Raw genomic sequence first — 27,456 nt, 5'->3', positions numbered from 1 at the left:
CTGCGCCCTGAGCTCCCAAGATGTTGCGAAGATAAATTCAGATGCTGAGATTTATTTTGCTTTTTTGTTTCAGTTCGTGTCGGTGCAGTGTTTTTTTTAAAATTTACTCTGGTGAACGGTTTACTCCTTTTTGGTGCAGTGCCAGCGTAAGAGGAATTCAGAACAAGGCTAAAGTGGAGATACTTGAGCGGCTTCTTCAATTTTCTTTTGCATTTAAGAGCCCACGTCTTTTTTTTAAGAAAAAGGCGAAGAGATTTACAACTGACGATGGGGGCTCTCGCTATCCAAGTCGGTTTGGGTACAAAATAAGTCTTTTCATTGCTCATTCACTCTTGGTTGACCTTGACTGTACGGTCAGATTCCCACAGTCCTAACATTTCTGAGAAGTCCAGTGGTTATTCTGTGGTCAGCCCGTCATTGAAACAATCCAGAACTTGGAAATTACATACACTATTATTGAATGACATTTGACTCAATTTTTATGTTCCTCAGTAGGTGATTTTTGAATTCCTTTGAGATTTTTTTTTATTTAAGGAAGGGGAAAGCATGCTTGGTTGTGTAAATGATTGAATCAGGACTCGGGAGCCAGGGGAAACTGGCTGAACCCTTGGGCCGATGTGCTGTATTGTACAGTAATTACATTAAGGAGGCCGGCAACCAGGCATTAAGAGAACAAGGTCTGATGTAGGCTTGATTTGACAGCATTGTGGGTTGTGATTGATTGATACCGATGAACATTGGCTTAACTTGAGCCGCGTGTTTGAAGTGAAGTACGGTGGGGGTTGATTGTTTGGCAGTGGATTGTGTTTGTTGACTTAAGACTTTATTGTATGGCGGTCACATAGTCAAACGAGCACATTTTGCAAATGCAAAGGAACACAATTGCACAAGGAGGAACGGGAGTAATATATTGCAAGCCCGAAAGCTATCATTTTTATCCTGGGAACTGTTTGACCAGAATAGCCTTCTGTACATTTCTGGAAGAACGAACCATTGATAATATTCGAGATTGTCTTTGTGTGCCGTGCAGAGACATCTCCGATTTCCACTTTTTCTATTCTAATAACAATGTACAAATCCGATATACGGTTGGTGACTCCGGTTTCTTCGTCGTCTTCATTCCGAAGCGATAGCAGTGCATGTTAGGCATTGGAATAGATTAAGCTGCGCTTTCGGTGTCGCAGTCCGTAATGTTGTCAAAATAAAGTTTGCTACGTAAGAAAAGCCAGAACCGTGGATGTACTTGGTTTTAGGTTGAGCCCAGACATCGAATAGCTAGTCCAACACTTGGATTTGTCAGGAGTAATTGCGGTGAGCAGTAAATTACCAAAAGGTATTGAAAAGGACATACGAGGCGATGGAAGAATCGTCTCCATCCTTAATGGGAGATTGATGTTCCGAAGAACAGCGCCCACATCACACAGCTTGTAGGGTAGTTCAGTGAGCTCTGAAACCCACGTTTCTTTATCTGACGATGTTATGCAGTAACTAGCCTTTTTTGTATCGTTCTGTATTTCCCTGTTGCCCTTCCCCGTTTTCTGGGCGTCAATAGATGACAGAAGCAGAAATCCACTTAATTTTTATACGGATTTCTTGATCTTACGTTTTCTATTTCTCCTGCTTCCACCGATCAGTACTCTGAGTTATTGCACAGATCCCACATCAAATAACTGAGTTCCCAGACTAATGACTGACGCTGCCTGACAAACTGTTTCCAGCATCTTGTCTTTCTTAATTTCGGATTTCCAGCATCTGCAGTATTTTGCTTTTGTCCCAAAACTTGTATCTGAATTGGTCAACAGCGACGTAATAATGTGTGTGTATATGTGTCAGTGTATTTATGGGTCACGTTCTGACTTGCATTTTACACTGCCCTAGAAGTTACAACACTGTTAGACTTGTAACCGGCTTTGAAATAACTACTAACGTATAAACATTTGCTCATCTGAGAATATGTTCGTTCCAGCATCTGTCAACTAATATAAGATACAAGCAGCTTAACATATCGTTTGCGATGACTTCAAATAGGAAACTTACCCAATCATTTGAGGTTTCATTAGTTAGAAGGATCTTGTTTCATTCAGGATATCCGGACCCACGAGGGACCAAGTTATGGACAAAAGGTGCAATTTGTGGGCTACATTATTCTTCACAGCATGAGTTTACTAACTTGCTGTTAATCTTGTTTGTTGGCATTCAGTTAGTACGATTCTTGAAAGTGGGCGTATTATAAAAAAATGTGGTCAGCAGTTCTGCTCGGAGACATAATACAGACACAGGAATTGCTTTGAAGTTTTCCTTCCTCAGGCGTTTGCAGTTATCAGAGGCGCTAAATGATGAGGACATTGTGCCAGGAAGACTGTATTGGTATGTCGGAAGCAAACTAGGATGTAACTGAATTCTGTGACAGCTGCCTATGCTTCTCTATTTAAAAAGAGGATGGCGTTATTTTTAAGTAGGATACATTAAAGCTCTTTGTCAGACAGCTCATTCAAGCTGAGAGAGAGCAGTCTAATCCACAGTGAAGAAAATAAAAATGTTGATGGTTGTACTTGTATATTTAAATTCTAGCTATTCAAGATACCTTGTATTTACCGTTGGCTTTAAAATTGATACTGCTGCTGCAACCAACAAACAGGAAAGAAATAGAATTTCTTAAGACTGGTCATAAAAAACACTCATGCCAAGATGTCTTGCACCTGCATCTATAACATTTGAAGGGTTTGTTTGATATCAAAGTGGTGGCTTCAACTTGGAAACTAATTGTGATGGTTGGCCCTGTGATATTTCTAATGCTAAATCCAATTGTAATCTTAATGCTATGCAGTATGGGCTGCTGTATTGTAAACCAGACTTCATGTACAATATTACACTCCACCAGTATCATTCCATGTCCTTGCAGTATCAACATTGAACCTCCCAAAAAGATTCCAGGTTCACAAGTGGCTGAGTTTTAACTGTTTGGCAAACTGGCTTATCGCACGGACACTACCCATTTATGATTTCCCATGTGATTGATTAGATAGCTTTAGTTCAGTGATTCCACATGTCGGTATCAAAAGACCTGTCATCCAATGACAGGTAATTATTTTATTATCTGAAATAAAGTTACTGACTTGTAATCAATGTGTAATATTTCCTTGTTGCTAATTCAACTTAAAAAAAATACACTGTTAGTTAATGCGTTTGGCCACTGACTGCCAGCAACCCATCATTTATGGAAAGTAATCTTTCTTAAACCAGCTGAAGTCAGCTTTTCAGTGAATAAGATTGGCTCCCCGTATAGTGCTATGACAGACATGATCTAAAATTTTCTGCCTTTTGTTTATTTCGAAGTTCAATTTGCAGCTTTAATTAGTAATTCCTAAAACAAAATATGTAATTAACTTGGATATCAAATAACACTTCATCAAATGAAATTATTTAAAAATTGACTTATTTAAAAGTAATACAACCTATTTGATTTAACCGTTACAATGCATTCTCTTTTGGTTTGAGTTATATTGCCACCTTGGTCAAAAATAATAAAAACCTGTATTTTAATAGGATCCTTGGATGTTACAATCTATAAAAGCTTTGATTTATTAAAATGAAAGCAGGCTGAAATTGAATTATATGGAACTACGAGAGCTCTATAAGGTAAATGTCCTGGAAGTGGACATTCCACATTATAGGTGTGCTTAAAATAATTTTTTTTGCATGTCTTAAAACCTAAGCATTCAGCTCAATTTTATGTCACTGACACTTCTATTTTATATGTCATGCTTTTTGAAAAGATCAAAATGTATTTCTTCAGTCATAAGCCTGAAAATCATATCGAGTGACTATTTTGGATTGCTCTGCAGCAGAAATAAAATCACTTTCAGTTTTGAATATTTTATTCCCATACATCAGCCTTTCTTTTACTTCTGCATTTACTATAATTGTTACCGATTTATTATCGTGAATATACTTCAAAAAATATTTGTTGTGAAATAGTTTGGACATCATGTGAAAGGTGCAATACAAAACCAACTTATTTTTCTCTTGCACTTTCAATATACATTTAATGCAGTAGAAATTGTGAAAATTACACATGAATTCATAACCAAGCAGTGTCTTTACCAATGAAACTTATTCTTTGCTAATCAAAGTCTCTCTTCTCTCTGCCCCCCCTCCCATGGAATAAAAATACACTTTATTGAATAGCCATTATATTCAATTATAATGCATAGGTAAGGCATAAAGTTCTGTTTATAAATAAGATATTTGTTTTTCACATCTGTTTCACTTGTGTTGCAAGGTTTCCATTTCTTGAATTTATAAACATATTCTATTGTACTGTTGTAAAATCTGCAGAAACTCCAGTAGAAAATAATGAAACTCTTCAAAACTCAATGTCACAAGGTTATAAGGAAATGGCCTCATCCCAGCTAACAATTTTGCTCTTTATAATAAACCAGTTATATGGGACTAAACAACAAAGGACCTGAAATTGCTGTGAAAATAATGACAAAACTATTGGAGCTCAAGGTTATTTTTAGGTTAAAAGAAAAATTGCAACTTCAGGCAAGGAATGATGTCTGGCTAAATCTAAATATTCAAACGTTGCTGTCCGAGTTCAGCTTATCTGTTGTTAGCTTTGCCATCATTTTCTAGGAACTGACTATTTGGCCATTAAACTCGCTCCAGAAACTCTTTCTTCATCAGAAGTGTAATTGTACCATTTTAATGATGTGGTGTATGTTAATGGCTGCCAATCAACCTCACCAATACTATACATTTAACTGTTAGAATTGTGGCAATTTATTCCTTCAGGTTTTTAATTTTCTGGAACAATTTCTAAAATGTCAAAGTTAAAATTTGTTTTCCTTTCTGTCTCTTATTTTTGTCATGCTCTCTTAAACCCAATCTTTCTTCCTCTCGCTATCTTTCTCAACCTGATAGAACATGAAATTCACCCTCTTTAATTCACCTTCCTTCATGTTCATTTGTGTTTATTTCCAAAATTCTAAACCACATCAATAAAGGAGATAGCCCTATTTCCCTCACCGCATCATTGTCAGATCGCACTTTCAGCAACTTTTCAGATGAAACATTTTTCAGACTTGCTCTTGCACATTTCAGCTAACTCCTGGCGAATGTCAGCAGATCTAATCCAATTCATTACGTATCTGAATAGTTAAGCTGTTTTAGGTTGATTTGGCCTAATTAATAACACTTCAACAAAAAATGGAGTATATACCCTTTTTAAAAACCTTTCATGGTTTGGCAAGATACTATATTTAAATTAATAAAACTGTAGAATCAGTTGGACGTTGGGGAGTTGAACCCCAAAGTTGGATCCTCCGATGTTCTACAGGAAATTATTGGACATAGGTTATCTTTCCCTTTGGCATTAAACTGGGTATACATTTAACAGGGTGGCACAACAATTTGTTTGGTGAAATGTTCTTAAGAACTTACTATCAGTATCCCACATTGAGCTTTTTGTGATCGATAATGTTGGAGATGGTTGAGATAAAGCAGTCTGTTCTATAGTATGGATCAAACTATGTTCTTAAATGAACAATGGATGTAATTTTTTTATTGTTGGGAGTTTCAAACTTCAATCGGAAAGCTGTGAACCAGAGGAATTTGGCTGTGTAAAATGTATTTTATCTTCAGGAGAATTAATAACTTGCAGGTTGGTAGGATTTTATACTTGGAGATAAGATTGACATTTGTTGACTTGTGAGGTACAGGAAACTAACAAGTGCAAACAGCATGGGAGCAAATATCAAATAATTGAACCTATTTGTAACAGAAGCTGTGGGTTTGACTATTTCATAGTTATGCCTGTAGGTGGTGCACCTTGTAGGATTGAATGGTGAGAGATCAAACAGTTTGCATTTATTTTTGTGGTAATGTGTTTGTGTTTCAAATAAAATATAACAACAGCTGGGATTCTTCCAAAAACTTTTAAGAGCCAAATTCACGTAAAAACCCCCACTTTCTTTTTTAAGTGGGGTTTTCAAAATGAATCTCCAACACTCTGATCCACAGAGTGCCCAAGCGTGAATCTTGATTAAAAATCTGTGGGCAAGGCCTATTCCCGCTGAAGAGGCTGGCAGCATAGCGCTGAGTGGGCCACTGCATGTGTCGATCTGTCATAGCAGAGATTGGCACATACACAGTAGCCCTGCACTGCCAGCCCCCCAAATCTCTGGCCAGTCCGTGACCCTGCAACGCTATCCTTCCAATTCCGCCCCCCCCCCCCAATGGCCAGCCCTGATTGCTCTCCCACCCTCCTTCTGCGAATGACCCCAAATGCAGAGTGGCAGCAGGACCACCTGCCCTCTTGGCACTGCTCAGGCATCGGGCAAAGTGTCCCTTTATCCCCAGCCTCCTGGGAGGCCTAAATAGCCTCCCTTCACTCCAATGGGGTCGGGCTGCCAGCTCCCCGTTAGTGGGGAGCTGTTGTAAACCCCGCTGGAGTGAACTCCTGGGCCTGGAGACTTTGGTCCCGGGCTCACAAATGAGAATAAAATTTGAATCTAAACATTTTAATCAGCTCCACGCTGATTTCTGGTACGGAGCTGGCGACGCCAGAAATGTGGTGGTTGGAGAGTGCGGAGGCCATGGCGCCCAGTGGGGAGCCTGCTAAACAGTCTCCGCTTATGTCTCTTGGCCTGCTGCGCTAAATCGCCCCCAACATTTTAGATCTATTCTGGATAAATTTGCAGCTTGAACAGTTCCCAACCATTCGCATTTCCTGAGAAACTGGAGCAGTTTGTGTCCACAGGCAGTAAGACCTGGCTTAACATTCAGACTTGGGCAGTGGTAGGCAACATTTGCAGCACACACAAGCCAAAAAAGTGATCATATCCAATGCTCCTTGATGTTCAATTGTCAGGAAAACCAAGATTCTTTTAAGTGATCTATATTTGTTTTGTTAAATATTAGAAATAAGTTATAGATTTAAGAACAGAAGAACTAGGAGCAGGAATAGGCCATCTGGCCCCTCGAGCCTGCTGCACCATTCAATAAGATCATGACTGATCTTTTCATGGACTCCGCTCCACTTACCTGCCCGCTCACCATAACCCATAATTCCTTTACTGTTCAAAAATCCTTGCCTTAAAAACATTCAATGAGGTAGCCTCAACTGCTTCACTGGGCAGAGAATTCCACAGATTCACAATCCTTTGGTTGAAGAAGTTCCTCCTCAACTCGGTCCTCAATCTGCCTTCCCCTTATTTTGAGGCGATGTCCCCTAGTTCTAGTTTCACCTGCCAATGAAAACAGCTTCCCTGCTTCTGTCTTATTCATTCCCTTCATAATCTTGTATGTTTCTATAAGATCTCCCCTCATTCTTCTGAATTCCAATGAGTATAGCCCCAGTCTATTCAGTCTCTCCTCATAAGCCAACCCTCAACTCCAGAATCAACCGAGTGAATCTCCTCTGTACCCCTCCAGTGCCAGTGTATCCTTTCTCAAGTAAGGAGACCAAAACTGTACACAGTACTCCAGGTGTGGCCTCACCAGCATCTTATACAGTTGCAACATAACCTCACTGTTTTTAAACTCCATTCCTCTGGCAATGAAGGACAAAATTCCGTTTGCCGCCTTAATTACCTGCTGCACCTGCAAACCAACTCCTTGTGATTCTTGTGGGTTTAATTTAGTGTTTCTGTGTAAGACAGAGTAAAACTCCAGTTAATTTAAACAAAGGTGTTTGTATATATGGAGGTTTTGGTCTTGTTCAATCTGTTGTGATTAGAGAGGTCGACAGGGTGAAAAGTAAATTAAAGATTTGAGAAGGAAATAGATGTTGCTTAGAAACCAGGGGACCTTTGGGGGGGGGGGGGAAGCTTTTGAGTTTAGTTTTTTAACTGGAAGTAGTAACTTCGCAGGGAAAGAGGGTACATATTTGCCATACAATGGAGAAATGGTTCAGAAAACCAGCGCCAGAAATCTAACAGCGAGTTAAAGAAATGGGAGAAATGAAGAGGAGTTTCCAGGGAGCCTGAAGTTAAAGGAACAGAGGAAACGAACTAGTACATAATACTGTTCATTGAAGACGAAGCTGAAAAGGAGTTGGCTAATGGGATGCCAGAAAGACATCTGAAGTGGTTCTCAGGTTTGTGAGATCTTTCCATAGCCTTTGAAATGTTTGTTAAAATAATCGTGGAGTGATTGGTAGCTGGATCTCAAGAGTTTGTGTGAAAGCATTTCAGACAAAGGAATTCTGAAATTAAATTTTGAAAACCTGGAGACGGATGAAAACAGCTGGTAAAAAGCATTGTTTGAAAGAAGATTTTAAAGAGTGGAGTTTGAAAACACTCGCGACAATCTGGTTGGAATTTGAGGAGAAATCCACGAAATTTGTGAAGATAAGGGAGAATGAAGGAGTGTTTAGTCATAATCAAACTTTCGTGTTTTTTAATAAATATTTCTGTCCTTGTTGTTAACGAGTTGGCTGTCTCTCACTGTTGCTCCATGTTTTTTAAGAAAACAACGTATGGTCTTCCGAGTCAGGATTCCATTCTAGGATTTATCCATCCAGTAGTAACCCCAGCTGGGATTGTTACACAAAATCCCAACACCATTGACATCCTGAGGGTTATCATTGACCAGTGACATAACTGCAGCAGCCGTCTGAATTCTGACCACAAGGGCAGGCCAGAGGTTGAGAAATTTGGAACTGGACCACCATCTACAAAACACATGTCAAGGAGTAATGGAATACTTCCCACTTGACTGGATGAATAGAGCACCAACAACAATCAAGACGTTTGACACAAAGCAACCCTCTTGATTCATACCCCATTCATTACTTTGAATATTCACCTTCCCTACCACCAAGACATAATGGCAGCAAAGAATACCATCCACAAGATGGATTGCAGAAGCTCACCATGTCTATTTTGACAGCATCTTCCAAATCTTTGACGTCTAACACCAAGAAGGAGAAAGGCAGTAGATGCATAGGAACACCCTTGCACGTTTCTCTCCAATTTACAGACCACCCTGACTTTGAACTTTATCACCATTCCTTCATTGTCACTGGGTCTAAATCCTGAATCTCCCTCCCTAACAGCACTCTGGGTGTACACCATATACACTGCAATGGCTCAAGAAGACCTTACCACCTGCATCTCGATGCTTATCAGCTGGGCTCATTTGGTAGCATTTTTGCCTTGAATCAGTGTTCAAGGTTCAAGTACCATTCAAGGGCTTGAACACAAAAATCAACGGTGCAGTACTGAGCGAGTGGTGCACTGTCAGAAGTGCTGCCTTTCAGATGAGACATTAAACGAAGGCCCCCTCTTCCTCCTCGGTGAATGTAAAAGATCCCTTGACATTATTTCAAAGGAGAGTAGGAAAATTATCCTGGTGTTCTGACCAATACTTATCCCTCTATCAGCATCACAAAACAAAATTCTGTTCACTTTATCACATTGCTGTTGGTGGGAGTTTGCTGTGTGCAAATTGGCTGTCACATTTCATGCATTGCAACAGTGGCTACTACACTTGAAAAGTACTTCATTAGCTATAAAGCACTTTGAGACATCTGGTGATTGTAAAAAATGGTGTACAGTCTTTTTCAAAGGCAATTTGAGATGGACAATGAATAGGGGCCTTGCTAGTGATGCACACATCCCATGAGTGAATTAAGAAAAAAGTTATTTGTTCAAGAAATGACCAACTTAGAATTTTAAACTTGGAATGCATAAATGAACTCTCGTTTTCATTTAAAATTTGTGCAGTAATAGAGTGAATGCTAATTTAAAACTTTGATATACCTTTAGCAGAATGATAGGCTGTTGAACTGCATGTTTGCTTGCCAGTATGATTGTGCTTCTTTGTAGTTGCAGCAATCAGTGATGAGAGGAGTAAAATGCCATATTTGAAAAGAACTGATGTTTGCGTAGGAATAGCTCAGCATTGAAGAGTTAAAAATGGAACAAAGTTTATTCAGTTTTATTTGACGTTGATGGTTTCAAGCAGCTCATCTAAGTCGTGGACATATCAAGCATTCCAAAATATGCATTGAATATGTTTTTTCTAATTTTTTCACGTTCATCGCATACTTTGATTATTGAAAAGATTAGGGTGAATAAAATGGCTTATTGATACATGAGTTGCATTATGAGCAAATCAGTACGTGGGGACTTAATTATCTGAAGTACAATTACATGTTTTCCATGTTATTTAACAGAAATTTCCAGGAGATAAATCGCTGCATTAGATTTCATGTAGCACAACCCGCTAGCTCCTAGTTTCTTCTTAAATAAATCTCTCCTTCCAAGAAATGTTAGATTACATTTATTTGTATTATACTTAGTTTTATCCCTGCACCAAACATTTGCTTGTAGCGTGTAAGACCAAAATATAGACACGCTTGATTATCCACCAATTTCATTATCCGCCAGCAGGGGGGAAATGCCTCTATTATGATGGATAATGGGAGTTCCACCATAAATCATTCTGCACTGAGCATTCTTAAAAAGACTTTACTCTCCATTCCAGTTCAGTAAAGGAGCAAAGTTCTAATTATTTGGACACTATAAAAATAATGCATAACTTTGTTTTGTTAAATAGTTAATCACAATAGTATTAAATCAATATTTTAAAATGCTTCTTGCAGTTGTGAAAATTATATGAAAGTAAGCTACAACAAGACTCGATTCCCACTTTATTGCTCCTTTTCCTCTGAACCAGAAAGGAGATGATGCTGCCTTCTTAACGAGATTATTCAATTTTTGATCCCAGACAAATTAACTGTTACTTTGTCATTTGTATCTGAATGTTGGATGGATTAATATAATAGATTGAAGATCCAGGTTTTATGGGCGTGTTACCATCTATATAGATTCCAGTATTTCTAGACTGAAAGTATTCATCAATGCATTTATGATTACTTGTAAAAGCTGAATAACATTGTTTCTTGCCTCCCAACAAAAGTAACCAAAATGAAAATTCATTTAAGTAACCTTCTAAACCTGTTTTAAAACAAACACAAAGATGCTTGTGGATTTATCCTGCTTATTTAACATGTATTAGTGCATTTTGGCTTCTTCAATGTAACTCTCAACTGGGTTATAGAATAAAACTATTATTCTTTTATTTGCCAAATGTCAGAAGTTTTTAAATAAACTGCATGACTTTGTGATTACATTAAAAGATTTGGAAGCAAGGAAAAACTGTAGAATTAGAGAATATTTGCTGATCAGCAATATTTTCAAAATAAAACTTGTGTTGAGATATTTTTATCTGTCCCAAACGGTGTCCTTAAATTATCATTTGTAAATATTTATATTGTGTTCTTTACACTTGTACCTAGTGTCTGACATTTCCTGGTAAAGCAATTGTAAGAAATTTTTTTACGTGAAATTATTTGATCGACATACGATGTGGAAACTCAAATGTTATCTTGCTTCATTAACTGTAAAGCATTTCAGATTTGCATCAGGAAACAACAAACTTGCAAACTGATACATTATAAGAGTTGAGAAGAATTCAGCAATGTATCGAAAATGCTTTTGGTTTCTCACTTTAACCACTCCTTTTGCTCATTTAAAAAAAAATCTACAGAACATAAATACTTTAATTTCATTAATGCCTAATAGCTAGCTTTAAATTTCTTGCTGTGATTTTAAAAAAAAATCAACCTAAAGTGGGTATTGATTCTTTGATCTTTTCTTCACCCTTGCTTATCTTTCTTCCGTATTTAACAATATGTAAAACTTGCTGAACTTTTACTTTAGTGACACAGCAAAATTGAGCATAATTTTAATTTTCAGTTTGAGGTTAAACACCGATGAACCTGCCCTTTTTTTTTTTTGCAACCTTGTGGAGTCCGTAAGCCATGTCTATGTTGAATGTTATAGGCTGCACACCCTTTTTTTGTTTCCTCAATGTTTTGTTTGCACTTCTGTCCCACACTCCTGATCTATGGACACCCGGTGCGGGGAGGGGGGAAGGAGAAGGACCTCCTCGTGAACCTGGGCCTGGCAAAGCTTGCCAGTCCAGGCAGTGGGCGACCAAGGGGGTCATTCGACCCGACTGTCTGCTCCTCTACCGTGGCAATATTCCCTGGAGAGGGAGCATGCGGTGTCCGAGGTTACCATCATACCTTCCGTGCCCGCTGGGCACTGCAGGGACTGGGGTGCATTATTGACCCCTTTAATCACTTTTTTTTGATGTTTTAAGTTTCCTTTCCATTTTGTCCTTTGTTTCGGGCGGTGCTCTTCCTTTTGGGAGCTATCACTTTTAATTTGTCCCCTCGTTAATGTGATTTAGTTTATTTGGTTGGGTAAAAAGTTTGGTTAAACACCAATGATCCACACGATATATTGGTTTTAAATGTCCTGTGATATTAAAATGATGTGAAGGCACAATCACTCATGGGATTGCATAAACATGTTGTGGGTCATTTATTTAAACTAGGCATATGGAAACATTTAAAAAAGAAAACTTGAAAGGTATCAGCAGGAGAGCTGTGTGTGCTGTGTTCTGCTCATAGGCCGAACTGGATTACATGACACATTTCCTTCTGGTCATGCTATGCTGCTGTCCCCTAAAGGCATATTACAACATCCCCCTTTTTAAATAACCCACCTCCCTGTTCCAAAGAAATATAACTATTTATAATGCATGTTCATGTTTCGTTACTATTACATAAGTGTATAGAACTGATGAATCTCGAAGAGTAGAGGTAATTTTGTAGGTATGCCCAGATTTAGTAATAGTACCCTTGTCTGGGTACCCTTGTTTAATAGTACCCTTGTTTCTTTAATTGCTAATGATCTGTGATATTGTCATTCTTGGATGTGGTTCATGATTGTGATTGGGATCTTGTTCGAGATGCAATAGGACTGTACAGTGGTTGAGTTAATTGAACTGCAACATTCACTTTTCAAATTGAAAGTCGAACAAGTCAAAATAGAGAAAGATGGAATCAAAAAGGAGCGAGAGCACACCAATTGGTGCAGCTCAATTACATGTGTTATAAAGGAGGACAGGTTGTTAAAAGTATGCCTCGAGATTCACAATGTTTAAACACAACTTTGATAGTTGTCCCTACAAATGCCCACATTAGCAGAATTAAATCTGAAATTTGGCAAGTGCAAAATCCTTCTCAAACTTTGAGGCCAAGCATGGCTACTGGTCAATACATCTTGTGGAACAGTGAAGGGCTTACTACACTTTGTACCCCATTCAGACTATTGCACGAACTTCCTTTCAGATTATCTGTTAGCCAGGATCTCTTTCAAGCTCACATAGGCCGCATTATATGCATTGTCCCAGGATGCATCTCTACTGCCGATGACATTGCTGCTCTGGAAAGAACAAAGCAAGAATGCCCATAATCTGCACTTACTGATGCAAGCAGCATTTAAGGAAGGATTATGTCCACCAGTGGTCAAACAGGCTGACAGCAAGATTCAATGCAGGTACGCATGGTGAACAGCCTTAGATTGCACAATGTGGCATGACATGACCCTTAAATGTTTTAATCAGACCACAGTGATGCTGCAGCATTGGAGACTGTTAAATTAAAAGTGTTGTGAATGCACAGAAAAGCTTGAAAGAGACAGTGCTCAAGTAAAGAGTTGGTAAGCAGATGGATCCCTCATGGTGAGATAGCAGCACATAGTCTGTCAGTTGTGAATGGTGTGGAGATGCTGGCGTTGGACTGGGGTAAACACAGTAAGAAGTCTAACAACACCAGGTTAAAGTCCAACAGGTTTATTTGATAGCAAATGCCATTAGCTTTTGGAGCGCTGTTCCTTCGTCGGGTGAGTGGGAGATCTGGTAATAAACAGCAAACAGGGCATATAAAGACACAAACTCAATTTACATGAATAATGATTGGAATGCGAGTCTTTACAGCTGATCAAGTCTTAAAGGTACAGACAATGTGAGTGGAGAGAGCATTTAGCACAGGTTAAAGAGATGTGTATTAAACACAATTACACACTATCTATAACCCCCACAACTTGCCTGGACTTGCAAAATCTCACTAGCTGTCCTATCTGGAGACGATACACATCCCTTTTAACCTGTGCTAAATGCTGTCTCCACTCACATTGTCTGTACCTTTAAGACTTGATTAGCCGTAAAGACTCTCATTCCAATCATTATTCATTATTCTGTAACTTGAGTTTGTGTCTTTATATGCCCTGTTTGTTAGCAGATCTCCCACTCACCTGACGAAGGAGCAGCGCTCCGAAAGCTAGTGGCGTTTGCTACCAAATACACCTGTTGGACTTTAACCTGGTGTTGTCAGACTCCTTAGTTGTGAATGGGACAGCACATTGAGAGGACCAGCAACAAGTTAGCTCAGTTGGGAAAGGAAAGTGACCAGGGGGTGAGTCAGAAATTTTAGCATGCGAGGGAGAATCATTGGGCCAGAGAAGATCCCAGTTGTAATGGATGGCTACAAGATTTGCTGAACATTAAATTCGATAAAACAAAGAAGAACATCACAGGGATGTTGTCAAAATGTTCACAAAATTCCCCAATTTGAGTTGGGATGCAGCTGACTTATTATCCTAATTCAAAATGTTTAAACTATATATGGAACTAAGGTTTCTTAATTTAAGGTTTAAGTCTATTTCTTGTCACAGGTAGGCTTACAGTAACTGCAATGAGGTTACTGTGAGAATTCCCAAGTCACGACACTCCACCTGTTCGGGTACACTAAGGGAGAATTTAGTAGAGCCAATGCACCTAACCAGCGTGTCTTTCGGACTGTGGGAGGAAACCGACGCAGACACTGGGAGAACATGCAGACTCCGCACAGATAGTGACCTAAGCCAGGAATCGATTCTGGGTCCCGAGTGCTGTGAGGCAGCAGTGCTACATTGTGCCACCGTGCTGCCCAGTGTATCTGAACCAGACAAGCAAGCCATAAAAATGTGCCTTGCAATTGGGAATGAAGGTCTACACTGGCTGAACACATTTAGATTAACACACTCAGTTAAATGATCCCCAAAAGATACGGGCTGGAATTCTCAATTCCCAATTTGTGGGAAAATGGGAGTAACTCCGGCTGGTTTTTGTTTCAGCGTGATTTCCTGAATGAATCTCTCTCGCTCCAAGGGGTACGCCCCCATACCCTGACCTCTTGGGGGAGGGGGCGGGCCTCAATGGGCCCTGTTCTCTCTAGCGGGGTTGGCCGCCTGTTCCCTGTTCCTGGGAAGCAGTAGTGAACCATTCCCAGTGGGGTGGGGGGGGGGATGCTTGTGGGCCCGGGACTGATGAAATTTAAATCCCGATTTCCATTTCTGGCGTAGAGCTGATTACTTTGGAATGGCCGTGACTCCTCGCAAGAAGCCCATGAAATAGCCTCCACTGCTGGAGCAGCGCAGCAGGCTGGGAGAAACACTCATGGACAACATTGGAAGGCATGAACAGCAAAGCTGTATGTGCTGTGTTCTGCCCACAAGTCAAAGTGGACCACGTGTCACACCTCTCTTGATGGCATGCTGCTATTCCTTAAAGGCATATTATGTCATGTGCATGAAGTGTGAAAAGTGTAGCATGGTTTAATAGGACACCCAGATTCTTTTTGTTTGATCATATGGAAAAATAATTTTTTATGAACTTGCACATGGCCATTAATAAAAAAATCAGTAAAACCTTACTTGTAGAGCAGTTTCTAACTTGCAGTCTGGCTGCAAGTACAGGCATTTTTCAGTCACAACATAATGTCGAAGTATTATTTTTATAACTACTTCGATAAGGTGAACATGTCCAATGATGCAAGAGGAATTGAATTATCATTCTCTGCTTTAAGATTACTGTAAATCTGGAAGGTTAACTATCTTGATTTTGTGCATTTACAAATGCTAATTTGTATCTTTTCTTTCCTCCTTGTTCGAGAAATATGCTTTGTCTGAAAAGACCTGTATTTTATTCATAGTTGTGGTCTAAGGAAATCATAATTGGAAAGGCAACTCAGAGCTTGAACTTGGAGTAACCTTTTGTAACCAGCAGGAACAACCAACCCCAATTCTGCAAATTGTGACAGTAAAATCTGCTGAATGTTTGCATGTGCCTGGATTATATGCTCCTTCCTTTTTCCTCCTTTCCTCAACATCTGAGAGAAACTAGGGAACTCATCTGACAGTAGGGCACTTTCTCTTTTCATGGTGAGGGGTTGCTGGTGGTGGTTGTTATAGATGGAGATGGAAAATCTGTAGCTTGCTCTGTTGAAGATAGAAGTACCAATCAAGTTCCTTGAAGAGGATGTGGGCACATGGAACAATAAACATCAATTTCATTGAATTATCCCTTGTTTTATTGCTGCTACTATGCTAAGCAGATTTAGCAAGTGTTTCCTTGTTTTTATGTAGATTTGATGAAACTTCCCACAGTCGGCTATGCTGGTAATTTGCATATTGGTCTCTTTCGTCTTCTGTTATTTGACTTTATTGTTTTACTGTGTTAGTATCCATTGTGTCATAGTTAAAAGTTAATCCAGTTTTCTTTTACTCCTGGAGTGCTATTGCATAGATTGTACAGACACACCGGTCTACGCACATATCCAGCTGAAATCTGAACAGTTTCATTGGTTATGCATATCATCGGGTTATTAACCAAGGTCCATGAACTCCCTAGAGTCTTCAAAAAGATCCCTTGCAATCCACAAGGCGTTCAGAGTTCTGTCCAATTTGGGCTGGGTGTAACCTGCACCGTGGCCATTTATTTTTCTGATCCTCATTTCTTTATTTCTATTACTAGTAAAGCAAGGTGCACACATTTCTTGCAGTGTTATCACTGTTTTCTTTTGTTTGGCCGACAGTCTTTCAGAAGTTAAGACAAAGTCCTTGGAAGTTTATCAATATTAGCAGACACCTCTCCCAAGAAGAGCTGGAAAATCACTGGTTCACATAACTGATGTAAGCTTTCCTATCCTGGGGCAATTTGGGAGATAGGAGGGGGAATTGGACTTGTGCATGTAATTGGGTTGACCTAATTTGATGCATGTTATGTTGACTCCAATTCAAAAGCATGCTTGAAATTTGTTTCTGCCAAGAATGTGGAGCACAGTACAAAAAGAAAGCATTCTGATTGATGTAGAGAACTACAACTCTGATGTTCCAATAATTTTCTTTCTGAAATATAACTTCATTAATACATGAGAATATGGTACAAAAGACTCATCTCGAGGTGATGCACCAATACATTCAATCATAAATGTTTCTGGTTGGATCTTTGCCCCCCCCCCCATATTAGCATAATTTTGGTACTACTCGATAGTTTAAAAACAAATAAATGATGGATTGTACTGTGGTGACATGCTATTTCTGAGTGAAAAATCATTGGAAAGAAGTTCTATTTTACTTAAACTGATCATAGTGTGCATCATTGCTTACAAGAAAATGCAATCTTAGCTGATAGAGTTGAATGTCAAGGCAAGCAGATGAAAAATGGGGCAAATTACTAACATAAATTGGAGAAGGAAATAAATGGAAGCTGACGTGCTATCTGAATTCTTAATGGGCTGCTTGCTGTTTTATAAATGAACAAGTCTCGGACTTTTTCAAACAAGATCATCGTAAGGTTAAAATCATTGTGGGAGATGGCTTTGACGTTCAATTGTCCAGAATGGGTTTCTGAAAATGTGCCTGCAGTGCTTAAAATATAGTAAGGACAGCAGATGGGATGAGGCTTCATCAGTGGTGCCTACAATTTTCTGGTATCTTGCAAAAAGGCTCATTCTTCGTTGTGAGCCTAACCAGTGTAGAAGAATATTCATCAGTAGAGGGCATTAATGCAATTTGGGTCTTGATTGCTCTCCTTATCCTGGATATATCAGCTTCTATTGTTTAAAATTACTATTCTAAGGTGTATTTTATCATTGTATTGGTCAAAAGTATCATCAGTGTTTCCAGTTATATCTAGATAAATTTCTGATGGTATGCGCAGAGCGACAAACAGAATCTTTCCTGTACATGTGTTGATCCTGCTTCAGTTCATCTGCTGTGAAAACTTACACCCATGCTTTTTTAACTCTATTTAACTATTTCGACACACGACTGGTTGGCCTTCCACATTCTACCCTCTAATCTTGAATTCATTCAAAACTCTGCTGCCTGTATCCTTAACTCGGGCCAAGTCCTGTTCACTATCACTTCTGTGCTTGCTGACCTGTATTTGCTATCTGTTAATTAACACCTTGATTTTAATATTCACATCCTTGTTTTTCAATCTCCTCCAGCCCCACAAACCTCTGCATTAATAATTTAATTTTGGTCTTTTGAATATTCCCAATTTTAATTTCTCCACAATTAGTAGCTGTGCTTTCAGCTGCCTAGGTCCTAAGCTCTAAAATTCTGTTCCTACGCTTCCCCATCTCTTTATCTCATTCCTCTAAAACACTCATTAAAACCAACCTTTTGGTAATTTCCCCAAAACTTACTGTTATTTGGCCTGGTGTCAAATTTGGCTTTATAACGCTCCTGTGAAGTTGGAACATTTTATTATGTAACTTCTAAACACATGCTATATCTCCACTCAAAAAGCACTTTTTTATTCATTCGTGGGACATGGGCATTGCTGGCTAGCCGGCATTTATTACCCCTCCTTATTTGCCCTTGGAGGGCAGTTGGGAGTCAACCACATTGCTATGGCCTTGGAGTCACATGTAGGCCAGACCAGATAAGGGCTGCAGATTTCCTGTCCTAAAGGGCATTATTGAACCAGATTGGTTTTTCCGACAATGGGGTATCATGGTCATCTGGAATATAACAATCTCAGTCCTAGTTTCAGTGGTTAACAAATCAATATATTAGATAAAAAATGAAAAATAGGATATAGAAAAAGTAAAAAAGGTGTGACGACAAGCTCCTTGAACAAATGTAGTAAATGGACAAGTTGTGTTGTAATCCCTTTATATATGCATCTTGTCTCGATTATTAGTGTGGACATCATGAGAGTAAATTGTCTGACATTTGCTTGAAAGAATGAAAAGCAGGTAAAACCAACAACTTCCCATACAAACAAAGGAAACTAGTCAGAATGGTTGCGCAGAAATTGTACTTTTTCCAGATGGTGATTGACCTGTGAAGCAGAGTTCTGGAAGAGTGTTTGATACTTTTGTCCTTCAAGAAAATTAGATTAGGTTTTTGGGACAATGATACGATCATGGTGAAAGGAAGATGAGAATAAATGACTGGAAAATAATTAGAGTTGGAGCCGCCTTGCATTTGAGCTCAAAAAGCTGAATTGACTGCCTGACCTGATTGGAGGGTGGTGGTCACACATGGATCTGATGGCCTTTTCATGTCTTGGACACGTTGTGCTATGCATGTGGCTGGTCATGACAAAATTCAAAACTATCTTTGTTCATAAATATCCAATTGTGGGCATTAAACTGCAACTGCTTTCTAAACCCCTTGAATTAGACTTTGTCCTGTCTTCAATCCTACTGAGTTCTCCACTACTAAGGACCGAGGCTGGCATAAAAACCTCCAATGCACTTTGCAGCATCCCAACCTCTCTGTTGTTTTTCATGTGGCAACACCAGAAGATGTCTGCTAACAAAGTTCAAGAGAAAGAGAATCACACACTTTGGCATTTGCACTATAGAAACACTGGGTGTAGTCGTTGTCTGTTGAATGTCAGCATCAAAACTCAGATGTGAGGGAGAGGGGGGTGGCTGCAGTTGGAAGAGGGGCCTGTGCAAGTGCTTTAAGTGCAAGATCCCTAATCATAGAAGGTGAAGATTCCCTTTTTTAAGTCAGGAGGTCATACAGGCACCATTTGCTTTGCCAAAATGGCAGGCCTATAGTTAATTATGGTTTGTCATACAAGTCAGCTTCATAGCTATTCTTTCGCTAGCGAGTAATGAACCTGTCTCTCATACAGCCACGTTCTGCCTTAGTGTAGCACATAAGCAATGACCCCTGGTCTTCTCCAACCTCTCCAGTTTCACATGAACACCATCTCATTCCATCATCATTTTATAAACTACAATCAAATCATGCCTGAAATAAAAAATGTTGGAAATACTCAGCAGGACTGGCAGCACCTGCAGAGAGAGAAACAAAATTAATGTGAGTCCAATATGACTCTCTTTTTGGAGGCTGTGTCCCTTTATTTTTGAAAATAAGATTTTCCAAGTTTATTCTGACTGAAAATTTTGCAATTTGAATTGAGATGGACCAAACTGATTAAAAATGCAAGGCCACATTTGAAAGTGAGACAAACAAATCACCCATGGGGGAGTGTGGAGAGAAAGATATTTCCTCTAATTCAGACACCCATCAAAACTTGTTGCTGTCTAAGGATGAGACATTAAAAATGCAAAGTATTGGATATTGAAACAATAGTTGCTATAGACAGACAAGCCCAAAAGACTTGAAAATACACAATGGGTGAAGTATTTTAAGGAAAAACTACCCAGCCACTAGACTGAGATTGCAAGTGATGCAGGGAGTGTCAAGAAATTCTTCAGCAGAGGAAACAGGTTCAAGGCTGCTTGCTCTCATTCTCCCTCTGTCTTGGAATAAGAGTGTCACTTGGCTTGAGAAGCCAATTCTATCAAAAACCCACCACTGAACAAAGATCTTGTAGTAATTGCAACATCTACATCTGACCACATCCAAGAAAGTTAATCTTGTGGCACTCTGCACCCTTTCCAAAGACTTGGGGTGGAGTTTTCCTGTCCCGCCCTCCACGGGAATCATAGTGGGTGGGACACGGACCATGCAAAGATCCGTTGACCTCTGGCAGGATTTTCCAACCTTGGGATGAGCTCTGCTGGAAAATCCTGCCCTTAGTGTCTCCCACCATGTGAGGAGATCAAAACTGGGCACAGTATTCCAGTTGAGATCTAATCAAGATCTTGTACAAGCACAAAATTGCATCCATTTGTTTTGCAGTGAATTGTCTAGTGGTCTTATGGTATCAGTGAGTGATGGCCTGTAACGCCTCAGATCACCATCTTTCATCACTGTCTTCAGTTCTGTTCCCTGTACAGTCTGAGTGGATCTAACATTCCACTAGCCCACATACATAACACTAAACCACCTTCAGTTAAATATCATTTGAAAAACACAGGTCGATTTTCCCCAACATGTTGGAATCCACTTTGAATAGGTGAGAATCTTCTACAATCCTAATACTCATTTTGTTCCTGTCTACATGTTGATAATTCTCCCAACACCATCTAGCTAATTATTGGAAATGGTGAAGAGCAGAGAACCTGTCGCAACTCCCTCTGAGACACAATTAGTAAGCGAGCAGATCCAAGCACACTTGGGGGTATGGTACCTTCATTGATATGTTACTGGATGAACCAGAGATCAGTCCTGGTGAAATGTCACAGGCCACCATTTCTCTCTCCATAGATGCTGTCAGACCTGAGCATTTCCCCCATTCACTGTTTTTATTAATGATTCAGGGACATGAGTTCAAAATCCACCAAGGCAGCTGGGGAATTTAAATCAATTAATGAAATAAATCCAACGTTGACTGCAACTACTAGTCGTTAAAACCTATCTGACAACTAATGTCCTTCAAGGAAGAAAACCTGCTGTCCTATCTGTCTGGCTTGTCAGTCCCACAGCAAGGTATCTGATTCTTAACTGCCCTTTATAATGGCCTTGCAAGCTCATCAAGTCATACAATAAAGAAGTGGTCCTTTGGTCCATCGAGACTGACAAAATGACATTAAATCCCACTTTTCAGTATTGGCACATTGCCTTGAATGTTGTGGCATTTCACATACCTTTTTTAAAGTTGAGGTTTCCCCAGCTCCTCCACCCTCCCAAGTAGTGCATTCCAGATTTCCACCACCAACTGTGTGGAAAAAATGTTTTCCTCAAATCCTCACTAAACCTCCTGCCCCTCAGCCTGAAATTATGTTCCTGCATTATTGACCCTTCAACCAAGGGGAACAGCTGCTTCCTATCGAGCCTGTCCATATCCCGAATAATCTTACACACCTCAATCAAGTCCCCGCTCATCCTCCACTGCTCTAAAGAAAACAACCTGAGCCTATCCAGCCTTTGTTCATAGTTCAAATGCTCCATTCAAGGCAACGTCCTTGTGAATCTCCTCTGTATCCTCTCCAGTGCAATCACATCCTTCTTAATAGTGAGGTGACCAGAAGTGCAGACAGTACTCCGGTTGTGGTCTAACTAAAGTTTTGTATAGCTCCAGCATAATTTTCCTGATCTATGTCACAACTGATAAAGGCAAATGTATTCGATTATATTCAAGAAGGCAACTCCCCACCACTAAAGGCAATAAATGCTGGCTTAGCTAGTAATGCCCATATCTTATGATTGGATAAAACAATTGCAAATCCATTTACAACAACTTTCTACCTATGGACATTTCAGGTAATTCTCAATTCGGTGCAGCAGAATCTTATAATCCAGAAACTGATGGTGAAGGATAGAACTGGAACCAATCTGTACACATCTTTATAAGCATTTATTTACAGAAATACACATTACCAACATGCACCTCTGAACTCAGCTGCCATGGTTTCAGTTCACTTTTGTTGATCAGTGCACACGTGAACCCCAGTTAATGCCCACCACCTGCATCCAATTAAATATAATTAATATACAGTTAACAGATTCCCTTCTCTAAATAAAAGACAAGTTCATTTGTGCAAGCAACTTTGAAAAAAATTACACCAAAGCAAAAAAACAATATTTTGAACAAAACATTACACAGCGAAACACCCCTAACAATTTCTTAGAAACAATTCAGTTAATGGCTTGCTTACACACACACACTTTTGGAGATTTTCTTTCTCCATTTCTTTCAGGTCATCAAGCTAAGTATGTAAACCTTTTTCACTCACTTTTCACAGGGTATGTGTTACCCCACAAAGAACGATTATCTACATAACATTCACGGAATACACACTCTTCAGTATGTCCATTTGTATAGAAATTTACTTAAATATTTGACAAAAAGAATCCCGCAAGACCAATGTTTTGGTAGTCAGAGTGCTCTTAAAATTCACTATTTTTGTAGCAGCCCATGCTAAAAGATAAAATATCCTTATCCATCAGAAATATTATGAAATAATAAAGAACCATAAAGGGTGTAGATATGCAGAGGGACCTGGGTGTGCAAGTCCACAGATCCTTGAAGGTGACGTCACAGGTGGAGAAGGTAGTGAATAAGGCATATGGCATGCTTGCCTTTATAGGACGGGGCATAGAGTATAAAAGTTGGGGTCTGATGTTGCAGTTGTATAGAACGTTGGTTCGGCCGCATTTGGAATACTGTGCCCAGTTCTGGTCGCCACACTACTAGAAGGACGTGGAGGCTTGAGAGTGCAGAGGAGGTTTACCAGGATGTTGCCTGGTATGGAAGGGCTTAGTTATGAGGAGAGATTGGGTAAACTGGGGGTTGTTCTCACTGGAAAGACTGAGGATGAGGGGTGACCTAATAGAGGTGTATAAAAATTATGAAAGGCACAGATAGGGTGAACGGTGGGAAGCTTTTTCCCAGGTCGGTGGTGACGTTCACAAGGGGTCATAGGTTCAAGGTGAGGGTGGGGGGAGGTTTAACACGGATATCAGAAGGACGTATTTTACACAGAGGGTGGTGGGGGCCTGGAATGCGCTGCCGGGCAAGGTAGTGGAGGCGGACACACTGGGGACGTTTAAGACTTATCTAGATGGCCACATGAACGGAATGGGAATGGAGGGATACAAAAGAATGGTCTAGTTTGGACCAGGGAGTGGCACGGGCTTGGAGGGCCGAAGGGCCTGTTCCTGTGCTGTTTTGTTCTTTGTTCAGGAAATTCTCAGCCAGTTAGGTTGCTGCCTGATACTGAGTAATTCTCTATTTTCTTCTCAGACTTCTAATATCCGCAATAATTTGCTTTAGCAGGAATGTTATGAAATCAGCTCCAGAATATTCATCAAGAAGCATTACTAAAAATGACTAGCTTCATGTTTTTCTTGGATCAGCTAAATATCTGCATTTATCCAAATTTAATTTTTAATGTTTTATTTGCCCTTAAATTATTTTCTACTTCAGGATGTTTCATCATAATACTTCACACCCAGACATCAAACTCGCTTTTGTTTTAGTTTGAGCTCCAAACCCGTTCAACTGACCAATCAAGTTTCATAAATGATGTCTCCTCTTTCAACATAACATTTTCTTCTTTGTGATGACTAGGATGGGACTGATACTCTAAATAGGATTGTTGATTTATCATTATTCCAGACCGTAATAACTGCTTAATAGCTAAATGTATATATTTAACCACTCTCAAACCACAGGAACAGTAGGGGAAACGGCTTTATACCCCTACTCACTCTGAAATCTCTCTCAACAAAACCAACCTGTGTTTGTAGTATGGAAACTCACCAGAAAACCTCATTATTGTAAAGTGAGAGTTCTGAAAGGAGGATTCCAACTGTTCTCAAGAGAATCAACCAGCCACAACTGCAGAGCAACTGCTTTAATGAGAAACCAATGTACCAGCAGCCACCTTGGAAAATGACACGCTTGCTGTGGACAAGCATTCCGACAATCCATGAATAATTTTTCTGACTTTATCTTTTTTACTTGGCCAAGTTTTAACATCTGATATTCTGTAAAGTTTTATTTCTCTTGGGGCATGTCTGGGGAAAATTGTGTTTTTTTTTGCATTCGTGGGAAGTTAGACATTTTTGTGCATTTTAAACATTTTTGTTAATTTCTGTATCATTACCTGAGCAAGCTTAAGTCATAAAACAAACTCCTTGTTAACTCGGAATATTTTTTGCACTGTATATATTGAATTGGCAATATCACATTTTTGTTAAAATTCAAACTCTGTTATAACCAACCCAGAATCAAAGAGAGGATTCAGCCCTCCTAACTTTGTAACATTATCTTTATATACTCCTCATCCAATACATGTGCATCTTTTACACTGTTTTTAATCTTTTAACGAGTATGAGTAAATTGTCTGTGCGACAAAGGGCACAATCTTACGTGTTGTTCACACCACATTCCCGCTGCAGTGAAATCGGAGAATTTAGCGACCAGCAAAATCTTTGTTCACTACGGCAGGATGGGAAAATTCCGTTAGTATGAGCGGTGGTAAGATTCTGGCCAATAGATTTTTCTCTGATTCTTATAACATTTTGCCGTTAATAATTCTGCTACATTCTGAGAAACTTCGCATTTTGCTTGAGCATATAATAATGTCCTGATTGAGTGATCTGCAGGTCAACTTGCTTCCAATAATTATTGCCTTAGCTTGCTCCATGCCACATTTCTTTTGTGTCTTTTTTATGAAAGGCTTACTCAACGGGATAGGTATTTCACTACATCTGTACTGATAAAATGGACGACTCCAATTATTCCACATGGAATTGCAACTCTAGTGACCTCAGTGTGTTGTTACCATCAAACCTGGATCAAATAGTACTTTAACCTTGCATTAATCCTCACTAGTTAGTGAATCAAAAAACATTTTAACAAGTTTTGTTGCACATACTGTCGAAGAACGAGTACCATTGTTAAATGAGTCCATGGTTAACACCGTCTTTACAGGACTAAAGCTTATTTGGACTCTTTATATCGATCCTCTTCTTCAGAATTCTCTTTATAATTCATCTTTTTGAGGACTCTTACCTTTTCATTTTTGGCATATCACTGTGTTGTGAATCATACCTGAAGCACCTATTAATTGTTCCTCAGGCATTCCTGAGACTCATTCACCTCTGATTTTTGTTCCAATTTTGTTTTCTGGAATAGCCAGATCTGTTAAAAGTACTTCCTCATTCTGCCTGTCAGAAATCATTCATTGTATTGATTCCTGTATTTTATATCTGGATGATTTTGAAATTTGGCAATTGATGAGTCCTCCATTCTTTTTGTCACTGCAGAATGTTTAATTTGTTCTCCTGAAGACTGAGAGAAATGAATGTTTCCCCAGATTTATTTTTAAAGGCAATAGACATCTGATTCAACAGAGTTGTCTTTGCTGAGTACAAAACACCAATTAGAACCAATCACCTGTCCATTTAAGACATCTGAGCTCATTTCAGTAATTTAAATGCTGGCACCAATTCCAGGACCCCAGAATAAACTTTGTCAATATTCTATATAATATGTTAAAGTCTAGGATGTATTCAATGACCTCCATTTTTCCAAAATTGATCAAATGGTACCATCTCTCAGATCTGCTTGTAGATTTGATCAAGGAACTCTAATTCAAGGCTCTTACCTTCATCACTATCCAGCTGATGGGCATTCATCACCACCTTCTGATTTTACTACTTGTAGAAAGTAATACTGCTAGACCTTGTTTTCTCTTTGGTACAGTCATGTCCACTTCATTCTTCCACTGGTCACGTGGTTCAAACTCTGCATATGTTGACAATTTAACTTTGCTTCCTGCCATTTTCCAAAATAATCACTTAGTTTTATGTTTTATGTCTGATTCTTTTTTCTTTAGCTTCCAGTCTTCTTCTCGGCAACTATCATCTGCTATCATGTTATAATCTAGGAAAGCAGCCAATCTTTACATACTTTAATCAGCATTTATTTACGGAGATGCACATGACATGCACTTCCAAACTCAACCATCATAGTTTCAATCTGTTATTCCAGGAAGGCAAATACATTCCCAGTTAATGCTCACAGCTTGTAGGAAATGCAACTCCATTTATATACAATTAAAACAGATTACAATTGATTCCACAAGATGCTATTTTGTAGCGAATACTCTTGAGATACCCAAATCAAATACTTTCTGAAAGTTCAAGTAAACAGTCTAACTGGTTACCTTAATCTATATCCTGGTGAATTCGGAAGATTCAGCAAATACTTAAAACATGACTTTATTTTCTGGAAGCCATGTTCTCTCTGGAGCGGAGGAGGCTGAGGGGAGACTTAATAGAGGTTTATAAAATGATGAAGGGGATAGATAGAGTGAACGTTCAAAGACTATTTCCTCGGGTGGATGGAGCTATTACAAGGGGGCATAACTATAGGGTTCGTGGTGGGAGATACAGGAAGGATATCAGAGGTAGGTTCTTGACGCAGAGAGTGGTTGGGGTGTGGAATGGACTGCCTGCAGTGATAGTGGAGTCAGACACTTTAGGAACATTTGAGCGGTTATTGGATAGGCACATGGAGCACACCAGGATGATAGGGAGTGGGATAGCTTGATCTTGGTTTCAGATAAAGCTCGGCACAACATCGTGGGCCGAAGGGCCTGTTCTGTGCTGTACTGTTCTATGTTCTATGTTGGATGTCCAAGATAAAGATTTCTCTATCTAAGCAATCATATGGAGCATAAATCACGATACCTTGAAGCATCTTATCCACAACTGGAACCAAGCAAATCGGCCTATAGTTATTCTTTTAAAATGTATTTTTGAATTGAAATTAGGTGGCATTCTTTAATCTAAGAGAACAGTTACTGGGTTTAAGCTAAAATCATAGTCTGTAATTAACACATCAAGTATGTTGGCAACATTTAAAAAGAAATGTTCATTA

General features: G+C 39.3%; 2 protein-coding genes across 2 annotated transcripts in view; one reads left to right on the top strand and one right to left on the bottom strand.

Moving 5' to 3' along the window:
* Positions 1-2,168, bottom strand: part of fhit (fragile histidine triad diadenosine triphosphatase) — a 1,076,873-nt gene extending 1,074,705 nt beyond the window's left edge. The window contains exon 1 of the mRNA XM_078209531.1: positions 2,038-2,168. Within this exon, the coding sequence (XP_078065657.1) occupies positions 2,038-2,057 (20 nt within the window). The 5' untranslated portion in view covers positions 2,058-2,168. The remainder of the gene's footprint in view (positions 1-2,037) is intronic.
* LOC144491556 (receptor-type tyrosine-protein phosphatase gamma-like) overlaps positions 1-27,456 on the top strand; it is a 711,057-nt gene that overhangs the window by 797 nt on the left and 682,804 nt on the right. The gene's annotated exons all lie outside the window — the stretch shown is intronic.

The sequence above is a fragment of the Mustelus asterias genome, chromosome 3 (assembly GCF_964213995.1).
Source record: "Mustelus asterias chromosome 3, sMusAst1.hap1.1, whole genome shotgun sequence".
In the NCBI taxonomy this organism is placed as follows: Eukaryota; Metazoa; Chordata; class Chondrichthyes; order Carcharhiniformes; family Triakidae; genus Mustelus; species Mustelus asterias.
This window is presented reverse-complemented; position numbering and strand designations above follow the sequence as displayed.